The sequence below is a fragment of the Pistacia vera genome, unplaced genomic scaffold (assembly GCF_008641045.1).
Source record: "Pistacia vera cultivar Batoury unplaced genomic scaffold, PisVer_v2 Contig217, whole genome shotgun sequence".
NCBI lineage: Eukaryota > Viridiplantae > Streptophyta > Magnoliopsida > Sapindales > Anacardiaceae > Pistacia > Pistacia vera.
The window spans coordinates 1,675,521-1,688,604 of NW_022196021.1; the positions used below are offsets into that span (position 1 = coordinate 1,675,521).

Below are 13,084 nucleotides of genomic sequence, written 5' to 3' on the forward strand. Positions count from 1 at the left end.
CCATGCTCATGCAATCTAATTTTCAAACTTTGGAACTCATATTCATGGGATGTCTTGTTCTTATTGTTATACATGCCCATATGCAGGTGGGCCAATGAAGCATGCTTTGATAATTGATAAATTTTCATTAATTTAATTAAAAAGATAAGTACTTTAAACTGTTTACACGGTAGTTTTTAATTTAGAGGTGGTCAAGGATCAGTCTCAAGCAGGCTTGGGCCTCAGCCCGTTTAGGACTGGTCCCATTTGAGACCGGTCGCTCATGGGCCTAGGACCGGTCTCAGGTTCATGAGCAATTTTAGGACCCAGACCAGTCCCTATGAGCCTAGAAAATTTATTTTCCCCTTGGTCTTTTTATATATTTTAGAGGCGAAATGAACTTTTGTAAGAGGTTTTTAGTATTTTTCAGGGATAGATTAGTAAGTTTTTAAAAGTTTAATTAATTTAAAAATATAATAAATTAATTAATAGTTAATTTTAACATAAATGTAATTTTCACATTTCACATATTCAGGCTTCACAAATAAACAATTAAATAATTTTTTTTATTAAATTATTCATCCTCATCGTCAACAATATTTAAATCATTCAAATCTATAATCCTAAAGAGTTTGAGTAGTTCGAGATCTTTAGGGTGCTGTTGTAGGCTTCTTACTGCATGAGTCCAATCTCGTAAACACGTTATCACTTCAATCATCTCATCGGTTAAAGAACATCTTCTGTCTTCAACAATTCGACCACTCGTTGAAAATGTTGACTCGGATGCAAGAGGTTTGCTCAAGTTCACTTTGACTTATTAACGTGATGAGACTTTAACAATGACTGATGGTCAAGGCTAAGTGATACATTTGGCTCTTGTTTTTGTTTTTTGTTTTATAAGAAGTATAGGACTAATTGTCGATATAAGAATTGTATTTGGTCAAAATCTAATCAAACTACAAATGAGCACAACTGTTATAAAAGATTCAGAACAACATCTTTCATTCTCTTTGTAATGGACCCACTTTTAAAAGCTCCCCAGACCGTATAATTCTTTGATGGATTGGTCGACCTATCTTTCACAATTTAATAAGCTTCTTTTCAACACTAACTTTATGCAAATAATTCATACTGGATGATCTAATTGTCAAAGAGAAAAGTTAACGGTCCTTTGTAATCAGTCTAGAGAAACTTGCAGGACAATCTAATATCAAATCTGATAAACTAAATTGAACAAATAATCATGTATTAGATAAGCCCGGTGCATTATATTGAACTGTACAAACAATTTCAACCAAGCTAAAGCAAATAATTAAATGTTTAAGTACCTTTACAAACTCTGAATATTCCCAACTTCATGTGCAACCTCATGTCTCTGTCATATAAATAGTGAAATGCTATGTTAAAACCCTTGAACCATGGTCAAATAACCAAGCTCTAATATCTAGTATGGATAGAAACGGGTCCATAGACAAGATTCTCATCTCACTTTTCAATTCTCTTTCAATCTTTCTACCAAATTTGCATTTGGCTGACATGTTATTTCTACCAAAAAGAAAAACAAAGGTAAAGAAAGACCTATTTGATCTTTTTCTAGTCCATGAGAACATCATCTTGCACTCAATTGGAAAGTTTCACAATCATATGTGCATAGGTAAATGTTGGGGGGGTACGTTAACCCCCGGCACCTCAATCACTGGATCACCTCCCAAATAGTAATGGGGTGATCAAAGGGTTGAGGGAGGGGGCTAGCATTGCCCCTGATACAGTAGCAAGCCAGAAGAAACAAAAATTTCACAATCATTAGCACTAATCCAATTAAATTTGAAATGCAATGCAAGGACAGTTGAATATTTTGCAATGAAAAGTTTGTTAACTACATTCACTAGTCCATCTTATCAAGAAAGTGATGGTTGACAAAATTGCAAAACAATGAGCAGAGTGAGGAAGAGTGTGCCCGCAGAACAATAAAGCTACAACTTCCATAACTTTTGGTAACTTAACAAAATAATCAATCTTTAAGTTGAAATTGTTACCTAGCATTCTGGATTGAAAATGACATCTATAATCAAGAAACCAGTATAAATATCATCTGAATCTAACAAGGCCATCACATTTTCTGAAAGAAAAAAACGAACAAAAAAATATACTTTTGTACAATGGTGGATATATTCTCCAAGCCACTGACATGCACAGATGTAAACTGGAGGTCAGTTAACCATCCATTTTCTATTCTTTTCTTTTTCATTCAAAAGAATAAAAAAGAGTTTGATCATTACAATGAAAATTTCATCAAGTTCTAAGACATCAACCTAAAGTAAAAATATATTTGACTAGGCTAAAGCATGTAGTATTTACATGTATCTAGAGTCATGAATTTGATCTTTGATTGTCTTAGTTTTGTTCTTCAATTACTTAAATTTGACGGTTTGATTTGACTGAGTTCAATTTATTGATTATATCAATACCTCATTCATTTTTTTAGTTTTGATTTTCTGATAAACATGTATATAACATACATATAGATTCGGTTCAGTAATACAGTGAGGGAGATTAAAATACAAAGGAAAAGAATACACGCCATGGGCAGGATGGAGACAGTAGCATCTATTGCTCTATACCAAATTTTATTCAATATTCAGACACAGGTTTGAAGGAGTCTGGTTATCTGCACCAACCAAGAATAGACGAGGAAGACAGTAGCATCTATTGCTCTATACCAAATTTTATTCAATATTCAGACACAGGTTTAAAGGAGTCTGGTTATCTGCACCAACCAAGAATAGACAAGATGAGGATGGCCATCAAATTATTATGCAATAAAAAATAAGAGAAGTCTTACTGCCCAACCCTTTCATAACGAGTTAAAAAGCAAAGTTATTATGGTTCAAGTTCTAATCTTTTAGTATTTAAATTTGTCAATATTTTTTAAGGGATATTATTACAGCCCTTCAAGATAGAAAATGCTTCAGAAATTATTAGAAACTCATTTAAATTTTTGAAAAATTTAAAGATACCTTATGGACCCATGATAACTACCCTATAGATACCTTTTAAAGACCAATTCATGTCCATATTGAATTCGATAACATCATTTAGTCTTGTCAGAAATACAAAATAGTTGGGCCAACATCTGGAATATATATGTTGTATAATCCACAGCTAACCACGAGGCTAAACCAAAATAGCAGTACCTCTTTTTCTTAAAAATAACTTGACACCGCTGTAAGGCTGGTAGTGACAGGCAAGGACCCTGAACACTGAATTTTCACAAACAATTTCAAGATATGTAGTGTACTAGGAGAATATTAGAATGAATGTCCATAACCGTCCATTGACTTACATATAGTATGAACAATCATGTTATCTTTTCACAAAGAGTCACAAATGTATATAACTTCATTAACCACAAGGAAGAATGCAGTTGTTTGTCCATTTCTAAGAGATAACCTTTTCATGCTAAAGCGAGAGTGGTTTATCACACACTTTGTCCCTTGCATGTAACTATGCAATTATTTAATCATATGCTAACATTTCTTTCTTTCTTTTACCATCCTCAACACAATTTAGTATGATTAAAAACTTTTGAAGTTAATGCATATGCAATTTTTGACACATAACAATCACATTCTTTTTTACACCTTAGTGCATAGATCTATTTATGATTCTTTTTTAAGTAAACGGCTTGTTTACTCTTTTTGTACTTTTTAAATCAATGATACTGACATGTTTCCTCTCAAAAATAAAAACATTCCTTCTATCCTACCTTTCCTATACCATAAAAGCACGTAAAGCTGTCAATAAAATAGAAAAAGTAACAATAACAGAAAGTGTTGAGCCACAACATACCTGGACAACTGAGACTTTTGATTTGCAGAATAGGCTGAAGGAGAACCTGAGAGAATTTTTAAGAAAGATGTCGTGGCAGCTTGCACTTCCTCAACGTTTAAAAGTATAGCCACAATTTGTTTGTCTATATATAGTTTTTCTTCCGAGCATTCTAAAAATTTGGGCTTCCAACACCAAAATACACTTTGCCCTTTCAAGAGAATTTAAATTCTTTAAATCTTGTAGTAAGGGGTTCCTCATCATAATAGCCATTTCCACTAGGTTTAGCCCTTCCATGGTCAGCTAGACTTCGCTTAGTTGTAGTTCAATCCTACAAAATACTCATTCAAATCCTCAAAAGCAGAGCTACTATATTGGTTCATTGTCTAGCATAACTCTTTCAATTCTTGTTCATATATTGGACAGACCCCACACCTCTTCACCTCCAATCCTGCCACCCACTGAGATGAAAATAAAAACTCAATGTGTTTATATTCATTATGCCACTCTAAATCAAGGTATTCATGACGAGACAAATAGAGTAACCATAGATGGCCCGACACAGCCTTGCCGAACTTATCTTCAAAATAAATAAAATGAGATGTAGAAGAAGGTTTTTCATCAGCTTTCAAATGGCAGAAAAGCTTATGCGTGCCAAAAGCATCGCTAAGGGCAGGTTGATGCTTATGAACAACAAAAACAGAGCACACAACATATCCCACCAATTTTCTAGGATACTCATGTGAAGGCCTTGTTATTCTAATTGAAGAATCCTCACTCTTCTGCTTAACCCATTTAGGAACTTCATTTCCAGGAACAACAATGCTAAACTCCATTCTTGGATTTGACATTGCCTACAAAAAAAAAAAATAAATAAAAAAATAAAAAGGTCATATTGTCGAATAATGTATAATGTGTGTGTGAGAGAGACAGAGAGAGTGAGAGAGAGAGCAACCTTAAGGTATCGGTTCAACATTAACAATCCCATGCTGCAGCAATCAGATAGTTTTAAACAATTCATGCAAGAAATCACCGCAAACTCCGAATTGCGAAATTCTAATCCATTTGATAATGTTTCAAGTGAAGGACAAGCGTCAAGTCTAATCGTATTAATATTGGGTGGAAGTTCCGGCAGAGATTGAAGTCTCTTGCTACCCTCCAACTTAAGACATTGAAGCTTAGGAAGACGGTTGATACTTGGTAGAAAAACAAAATTGTTTTTACTTAGATTTAACTCCTCTAATGAAAACAATTTGCCAAAATCATTGGGGATTGAACCTTCCCCAAGATTACAGTCACTAAGATCCAATTTTGTTAAAGAGCACAAACCCAAGAAAGAAGGCAACACCAAAGTCCTGGTATGTTTATAACTTCTTGGCATCAACTTGGAGGATAAACACAAACACCATGGTTTAGGTGCTGTTCCTTTGCATCCACGAAAAGATAATGCTCTAAGATTTTCCATAAAACAAATAGATGACTCTGGTTGCGTTATAGCAGTTCCACTCACATCAAGCTCTTCCAAACTTTCTACTTGTCCCAAATTCTCTGGCAAAGTTTCAAGTTTAGAACAACCAAAGAGATTGAGAGTTCTAAGAGTTTTTAAATAATTTAGATCACCTGAAAAACTCTCAAGCTGACTGCAATCTTTCAAATTCAGCAAAACAAGTCCAGTCAAACGTTTAACTGAGGACGACAGTTCTTTAATCACAGTTCCATCTAAAAACAGCTCTGACAGACATTCCATATGTCCAACATTCTGTGGAAACTCTTTTAACTTTGAGCAACCAGAAAGGATAAGTTTTCTAAGAGATGCCATATTAATTTTACTTGAAAGAGTAGTAAGACTTTTGCAATCCTTCAGATTCAACAGAATAAGCTTTTTGTGGACTACCACAGATGGGTGAATCTCTCGCAACTTTATGCATCCTTCAAGAATTAGATACTCTAGATTTGGGACCCCTGTGAAATCTGGTGTCTTGTTCAACTTCTGGGAGAGACTTAGATTGATGGATTTTAGCTGGTGTAAAGGCTATGAAAATCAAACAAAAAAGAAAAAAAAAAAATCCTACAATTAATTTACCACATTACTCAAGGGATGTGTGTATAATGTTATCAATAAAGTATAAATTTGAAATAGAAAATCTTACCTTCATTCCCTGCCATAGTTGTTCAATGCTGCTAGAACGCATTTTAAGTTCAACAATTCTATCCATTTGCAAATTTGACGGCAAGGATTTTAAAGGATATCCATGCCATTCGAGCAACCGTAACTCATTAGAAAGATACTTGAGACCTTCGGGAAGTTGAACATTGCTGACTTTTAGCAATCTTAGATTGATCAACTTTGAAAATGCTTTAGCACTCAAATGCAACTCTCCTTCAGGGTCCAATTTTATGCCTTCAACAACTTCACTTCCCTTAAAAACAATAGAAGCAAACGATTATTTAATAACTTTAATATAAGGAGTTGATGAATTGTGTAGAGGTTTAAATGGTTAAAAGAGATTATGAACTGAAATTGCACTTTTCTACAGAATAACTTACCGTGTTTTTGGTCAATACATAATAGATATCTCCTTCCTCCCACAATCTACTCCGTTTTCCAGGCTTCTCAATCGATTGTCTCTTAACAATTTGTTTACCCATTTCTTGTAATAGATCATGCATCCACAATTTGTTGTTGTCTAAAATAGTTAGTAGACATTTATCAACAAGAACACGTATTCCAAAACTTGGGTAAAAACCACAGCCATCCAAAATTTTTGTAACATAATCTATATGTTCCCCTTCAAAGAAACATGCAATATCAAGAAATATTTTCTTTTCTGTTTCTTTCAACCCATCAAAACTTATTTGAAGTACATCTAGAACTTCTTTTTCAAAATCTTTATTTAATCTTTCTAGAGCACCTTTCCATTCATCCATAGTTCTAGCAAACAAAAGAGAACCCAAAACTTGGAGAGCTAATGGAAGACCACCAGCATATTTCACAATACACTTGGAAATTTCCACATAGTCTTTCGGAGGATGACAACTCTTAAAGGCCTTCAAACAAAAGAGTTTAAGTGCGTCATCATCATTTAGTTCCTCAACTTTGTATAACTCATCCACTCCATGTGTCAACAACAAATGTTTGTCTCTTGTTGTTATTATGATCCTACTGCCCGAACCAAACCAACGATGTTTTCCAGCTAACGTGTTCAGTTGATTTACATTATCAACATCATCGATGACGACAAGAACCTTCTTATGTTGTAGCCTACTTCTTATTACACTTATTCCATCATATACATCGTTTATGTTATAATGAGTTTCCATTAGAATTTGGGAAAGAAGTTGCTTTTGTAAAGAAACCAAACCACTATTTTTAGAAATTTCTCTAACATTAGCAAGAAAACTATGACCTTCAGATTCATAAGAAAGTAACTCATAAACAACTCTTGCAATCGTTGTCTTGCCCACCCCTCCCATTCTAAAGATTCCTATCATGCAAACATCATCAGGCGTACGCCTTATAAGCTTCATCAGGTTCTCCCGGCGAGAATCTATTCCTACAATGTCCTCAAGCATAACAGACCGTCAAGGATTTAACATACTCAATATGTTCTTCACAACATCCTGAATAAATTCTGACTCATGCCTACAGATTGAAAAAGAAGAAAAATCTAGTGTTACAATGACAGAAAACCATGGGGATAGAAACAAATTAATAACAAATCATATGTGTTGAAGCTAGTAATTAGAAACAGAATTTTTGATATGGCGTCAATATAAGTAGTTAAGTCAAGAATTAATTCTTAACTCCAAACAATTCATAATAATAACTGAATTCAAGCTATCAATTGCATTTTGCATTTATATGATGTTAGAACACCCGTGTTCCCTCAGTTGATTACATTTTATATGAGCCTTTTGGTGCATCAATTAGTAATCATCAGTTCAAATTTGATACAACATTGAAGAAAAAGGAATTAATAGTTTTGTTATCTATTTAAATTCTAACAGCTCTGTTTATGGGTCATACCACATTTTAGACCAAAAACTTTACTAGAATGCTTTTCAATAAACATCACATATGTGAACTAACATTCAATCTCAATTATATAATCTTATAAGCATTAAATTAAAATTAGCTAATGCACTTTATTACAATCTATCATTATGATTTTGCTCCAAAAACCATTGCAATTCTTTCAATTAAATTCCCACATCTATTACTGTTGGGAAGTCTTAATAATTATGGTAGGTACCCCACAAAAAGTTCTCTACCAGCTACAAACTAATACGATAGCATTTACCAGTCCAAATTTGTATGTTACCAAAATGGTATCATGCTTAATTTATATTTCATCACATTTTCGACACTCACCCACTATTTTGACAATAAATTATATTGGAATGAGATAACAATAACAATATGCATTGTATATTTGTTTAGGAGTGAGGTTATTTGCACCCAATAAAGTGCTCTATACCCATCTTCTACGCATATACATCATATGAATAATGCTAAACATACTAACACTATTTGCAAACTCTTCCACACTGATACAAAGTGAATGAACGAGGGTATATAAAACTTTTGAAAAGTTAGATTTCATTTGCAATTCCAACCCAAAATAACTCATTAACGCAATGAAAAATATTGTACTCCCTCCGTTTCAATATAAATGACAGAGAATTGGCTTTTTCCTCGTTGCAGGTGGGAAAATTTTGTTTTCCCCGCTGTAACACGTGTGAAATATTAAAATAAAGAGAGAGAAATTGTGAAAGAGATGAGATGAGATGAGGGGAAGAGATAGATAAAGAGAGAGACAGAGAGGAGTGTGGAGCGGGTAGAGAAAAAGGTGGAGAGAGGAGATGAGGGGCAGGGTGGAGAATGAAGATGTGGGTCAGAAAACGTCAAAACGATTTTGACTTTGATAAAGAACCAGAGGGAGTAATAACTTTTGTTGCAAATAATAAAAGCAATCAATCTTGAAAATTTTATAGCGTGGTTTAATTTGTCACTTTCTCTGTCTTCTTATATGGTTGTCTTAGACTATGAGGATGATCAAAGAATGAGGACAAAAAAAAAAACTGTTCCTACACCACCTTACCCCAGGTTTAAATCAGCTTAAAAGAAAAAAAAATCATTATCTGTCCTTCAAAGAAAATCACGTACCTATCCTTCAAATGCCATCCAGACAAACTGGCTACCTTTTTCATAGCACTTCTCCACTTTTGCACCTTTTCCTCATTGTCTCTAAAATCTTCTTCATGTTTATCAAAAGCTTTCTTGAAATCTCCCGTTTGTCTCCGTACATCTGACGGATTTATGTCGTAAAAAACTGGCACCACTGGACGATGCCTATCCACGTCTAAGCAATCAACAATCTTTACAAGTTCATCCAAACACCAAGTCGATGAGGCGTAATTTCTTGAAAAAATTATGATCCTAATCATGGAATCTTCAATTGCTTTCAGTAGCTCATACGAAATTTCCCTCCCTCTCTCAATACTTTCATGATCCCTAAATATTCTAAGGCCCTTTTGATCCAACGCCGTGCGCAGATGGTCGGTGAAATTCTTCCGAGTGTCTTCACCTCTAAAACTCAAGAACACATCGTATTTCCATGGATGATAAAATATGGCCATCGTGAAGCAGCTGGATCTTGATTGTTACAGAAATGCTTCAGGGAGCGGGATTTATCAATCGTGATGCGACGGCAGAAGCTTAAGAGTTGGTATAAAGAGGAAGAGACTTTTCAGTACACGTGTACACTATCATGCCGTTGGATGATGATAAGACTGTTAAGAGCATATCTAAAAACTTTTTACACGACACATAAAGAGTTTACCCATAAAAACAAAGAGTTCAACAGACTCTTTATCTTTAAAATATAAATTTGAGAGTGAGTTTGACTCTTCATATTTAGAGAGTCAAAATTCACTCTCTATCCTAATTTTAATTAATAAACTATAAATTACTATGTATTTTATTTAGTAATTCTCTCTTTCATTAAATCTCCTTCTTAAAAATAATCAGCATTTTCATTAAATTTAAAGAGTATTGGATTTGAATAAAAATTGTGTTCTTTATATTTTAAAATTAATGAAGATATTCTTTGTTTATAAGAAAGATATTCTTCAAAATAAAGAACACCGTTGAAGATGCTCTCAAGCTTGTTTGTTTTACCTGTTTTGCCTACTTCTATTACTGTACTACCCAAAATGCATTTCCCTATCCTCAAAATTCAATCTTATTATATTCAATTATTTTTAAACATTCATAAGTTTGTTAATTTAACTAAACAATCCCAATAAAAAATATTTATAAATTAACAAAAACACCTCATCCACTCACATTTGTCAGATTTTAGCCACTACCATTTAAAAGTGGCCAGAATCTAGCGTAATGACGCATTACCAATTCGATCTGACCGGGAGTGCATCGATCTAACCTTTTCTGACCAAATTCATCGTAGATCTAGCAAAAAAAGGTCAAATCCACGGCCAAAGATCTACATTGACGGCCAGATCTTTGGCCACATCTAGTGGTCAATGACGGCGATATCTTTAGTCATCGTTGATGGCCAAATCTGGTTGTAAATCTGGCATTTTGCGACCGACCGACCAAATCCAACCGGTCGTGCACCATTACGCCAGATTCCCGTCACCTTCCGACGATGGTGGCCGAAATCTGGCAAATGTAGATGGGTGGGGATGTTTTTATCAATTTATAAACTTTTTATTAATTGAGGGTGTTTAGTAAATTAACAAACATAATAGGTGTTTTGTAATTTTTAAATCCTACCTCGTAATAACAACCTAACTCTATTTTTTTTTAAATACTATTCCAAATAATAAAAACAAATACAGCCTTAGGTGTGAGTCTCAATTTTTAAAGTGGACCCAAGGAATCAGATTCTAAAGTGGACCCAAGGAATCAGATTCTAAAGTCGAAACGTCTTAGGTTTTGTGAGATGACTTCAACGCCTATCTGTTAACGGCATGTACTTTTAAGAATTTTGTTGAGGCGGCAATAAAAACCGTAAAAGAGCATCTCAATAAGCATTTCTAGAACAAAGGTCTAAGAGAGCCTAAATATTTGTTGGGGATTGAAATTGCAAAATCTCCAGCTAGTATTTCTTTGAGTCAACGCAAGCACATCTTAAAGCTCATATTAGACTTTGGTTTATCAGCCTATAAACCTAGTGCTATTCCTGTTGAACAAAATTCCAAGCTGACTTCTCAAGAATACGATAATAAAGTATCATTTTCAAAAGTTGATCCAACTCTTAAAGACCCTTCACATTACCAAAGGCTCATGGGTCGTCTAATTTATCTTACGATGACATGGTCAAATATTAGCTATGCAATTCACATGCTCAGCCAATTTATGCATCAACCAAAACAATCTCACATGGATGCAGCAGTAAATGTTCTAAAGTACTTGAAAGGATGCCCTAGGGTAAGACTTCTTTTGCTTCTGAGATGGGAATCTTGATTTAATAACTTATTGTGATTCAGATTGGGCCACATGCTCTATGACAAGAAAATCACTCATCGAGTTTTGCATCAAGCTTGGAGGATCGCTCATCTCTTGGAAAACAAAAAAGCAGTTGACAATTTCTCTTTCATTAGCAGAAGCAGAGTGTAGAGCCATGCATGGCCAAAACCACATGGATCCTTGGACTTCTAAGGGATCTAGAAGTTAAAATAAAAGAGCCAGTCAACCTATACTACGACAACAATACCGTAAATGATATTGCAGCAAATCCAGTTTTCCATGAAATAACCAAGCACATAGAGATCAATTGTCATTTTGTTGGAGAAACAGTTCAAGAGGGTATAATCAAAGCCATGCACATTTGTACTATAGAACAGCCTGCAGACATTTTTACAAAATCATTATGCAGTAGACAACATTCATATCTTCTGAGCAAACTTGTAGTTTACGACATATACAAACCACAAGCTTGAGGGGAAGTGATGAAGACTATTTGGTATGTTGATATTCACTTTGAAATAACAAATATTATGTTCTTGATTTAGTGTGATTACGGGGCTTTAAGGCACTGATTGTATTTCCTTGATTAACTCTTCCAACTCTGTATAAATTAAGCACTATACAGACACAAAATATACAATAGAAAAATACAGAAAACATTCTGTCATTTCTGTCATTGTCTTCTTTTTGGCATACTCAGGCAGCATAGTGTGACTCTCTTGCCTTCATCTTCAAGCTCTAACAACAATGTACATACTTTCATCAGGACTCGAATGGAACCTGTCGAACTTTGCATTCTTTTGAAATGACATCCTAATGCATAATCAATGCAACAATCCATTATTGATGCGAAGAATTCTAATATAATCCTAAATTCAAGTATGAAATCCTCTATAGTTACCATCTCGTTTTTGCAGACTTTCCTCCGCATAATTTAATAAGTATAATTGCAAAAGTATATTTCTTCTCTTCAAGGCTTTTAACCTATTAATAGATATCCATTTAACGACGATCAGTCAAAAACTAAATCCGGTTCAAATAAAGGGGGATCAAACACTAAATTTTAATTCAGTTCAAATAAAGTGGGATCACACTGCAAAATCGGAAAATCCAGCGTATCAATATAAATTGATTTTAAAATAAGGGCATTGTTGTCCAAAAAAATTTATTAATAAGGGATAAAATTGTAACAAAAATAAGATAACCAAGTAATCTTGCAATACCTAAGAAAATGGAGGTTATTAGATTAATTACATCAAATATTACCAACAATAACTACTTTTGGTATTGAAAGATTACCAGAATCTTATATTACTTGACAACTAAACATAGTAATCAAATAATATAAGATGACATTATCTTAGTAATCTCATATAACCCCCAACCAAACGTCCCCCTAAAAGTAATTTGCTATCACTCTCATACAAGAGAAAAACATGTTTATATACTAGATTTAAAAGACAAACATAATATTATATGGATTCATATTCTTAAGCTCAAACCCAATAGTGAATTAATAACTTAAATAAATCCTTCAATCTAATAAAAACTTTTGAATCCTAAAATTAAATCTGATTCCCCAAAATCAATAACTTAGAGCTTGCCCCTTGAGATTCCTATCGCACCAGCTGAAAAAGAGAGATCCAATTTTTGCAGTTCAAAATAAAGAGAGACCCGACGTTTATCTTTTTCTTTATCAACAAGGAGTGAAGTAACCAAAGATTATATAGGGGTTTCGAGATTTTACCATCAACCATCGCTGGTAAAAGGTGGTACGTTAGC

The 13,084-nt window shown here is 34.0% G+C and overlaps 1 protein-coding gene across 2 annotated transcripts; it reads right to left on the reverse strand.

The window, feature by feature from the left end:
* Window positions 1-3,833: 3,833 nt before the first annotated feature.
* LOC116130009 (TMV resistance protein N-like) lies at window positions 3,834-9,567 on the reverse strand. 2 transcript variants are annotated; one of them, XM_031415759.1, is made up of 5 exons: window positions 8,975-9,567; window positions 6,355-7,361; window positions 5,958-6,227; window positions 4,763-5,839; window positions 3,834-4,661 (listed from the first exon to the last, which is right to left on the reverse strand). In XM_031415759.1, exons 2-5 carry the CDS (start codon window positions 7,333-7,335, stop codon window positions 4,194-4,196), a joined length of 2,796 nt encoding a protein of 931 aa, XP_031271619.1. In that variant the 5' UTR covers window positions 7,336-7,361; window positions 8,975-9,567; the 3' UTR covers window positions 3,834-4,193. The 2 variants fall into 2 exon arrangements, with proteins under 2 accessions (XP_031271619.1, XP_031271618.1); XM_031415758.1 differs by having other exon boundaries at window positions 6,355-7,450.
* Window positions 9,568-13,084: the final 3,517 nt, after the last annotated feature.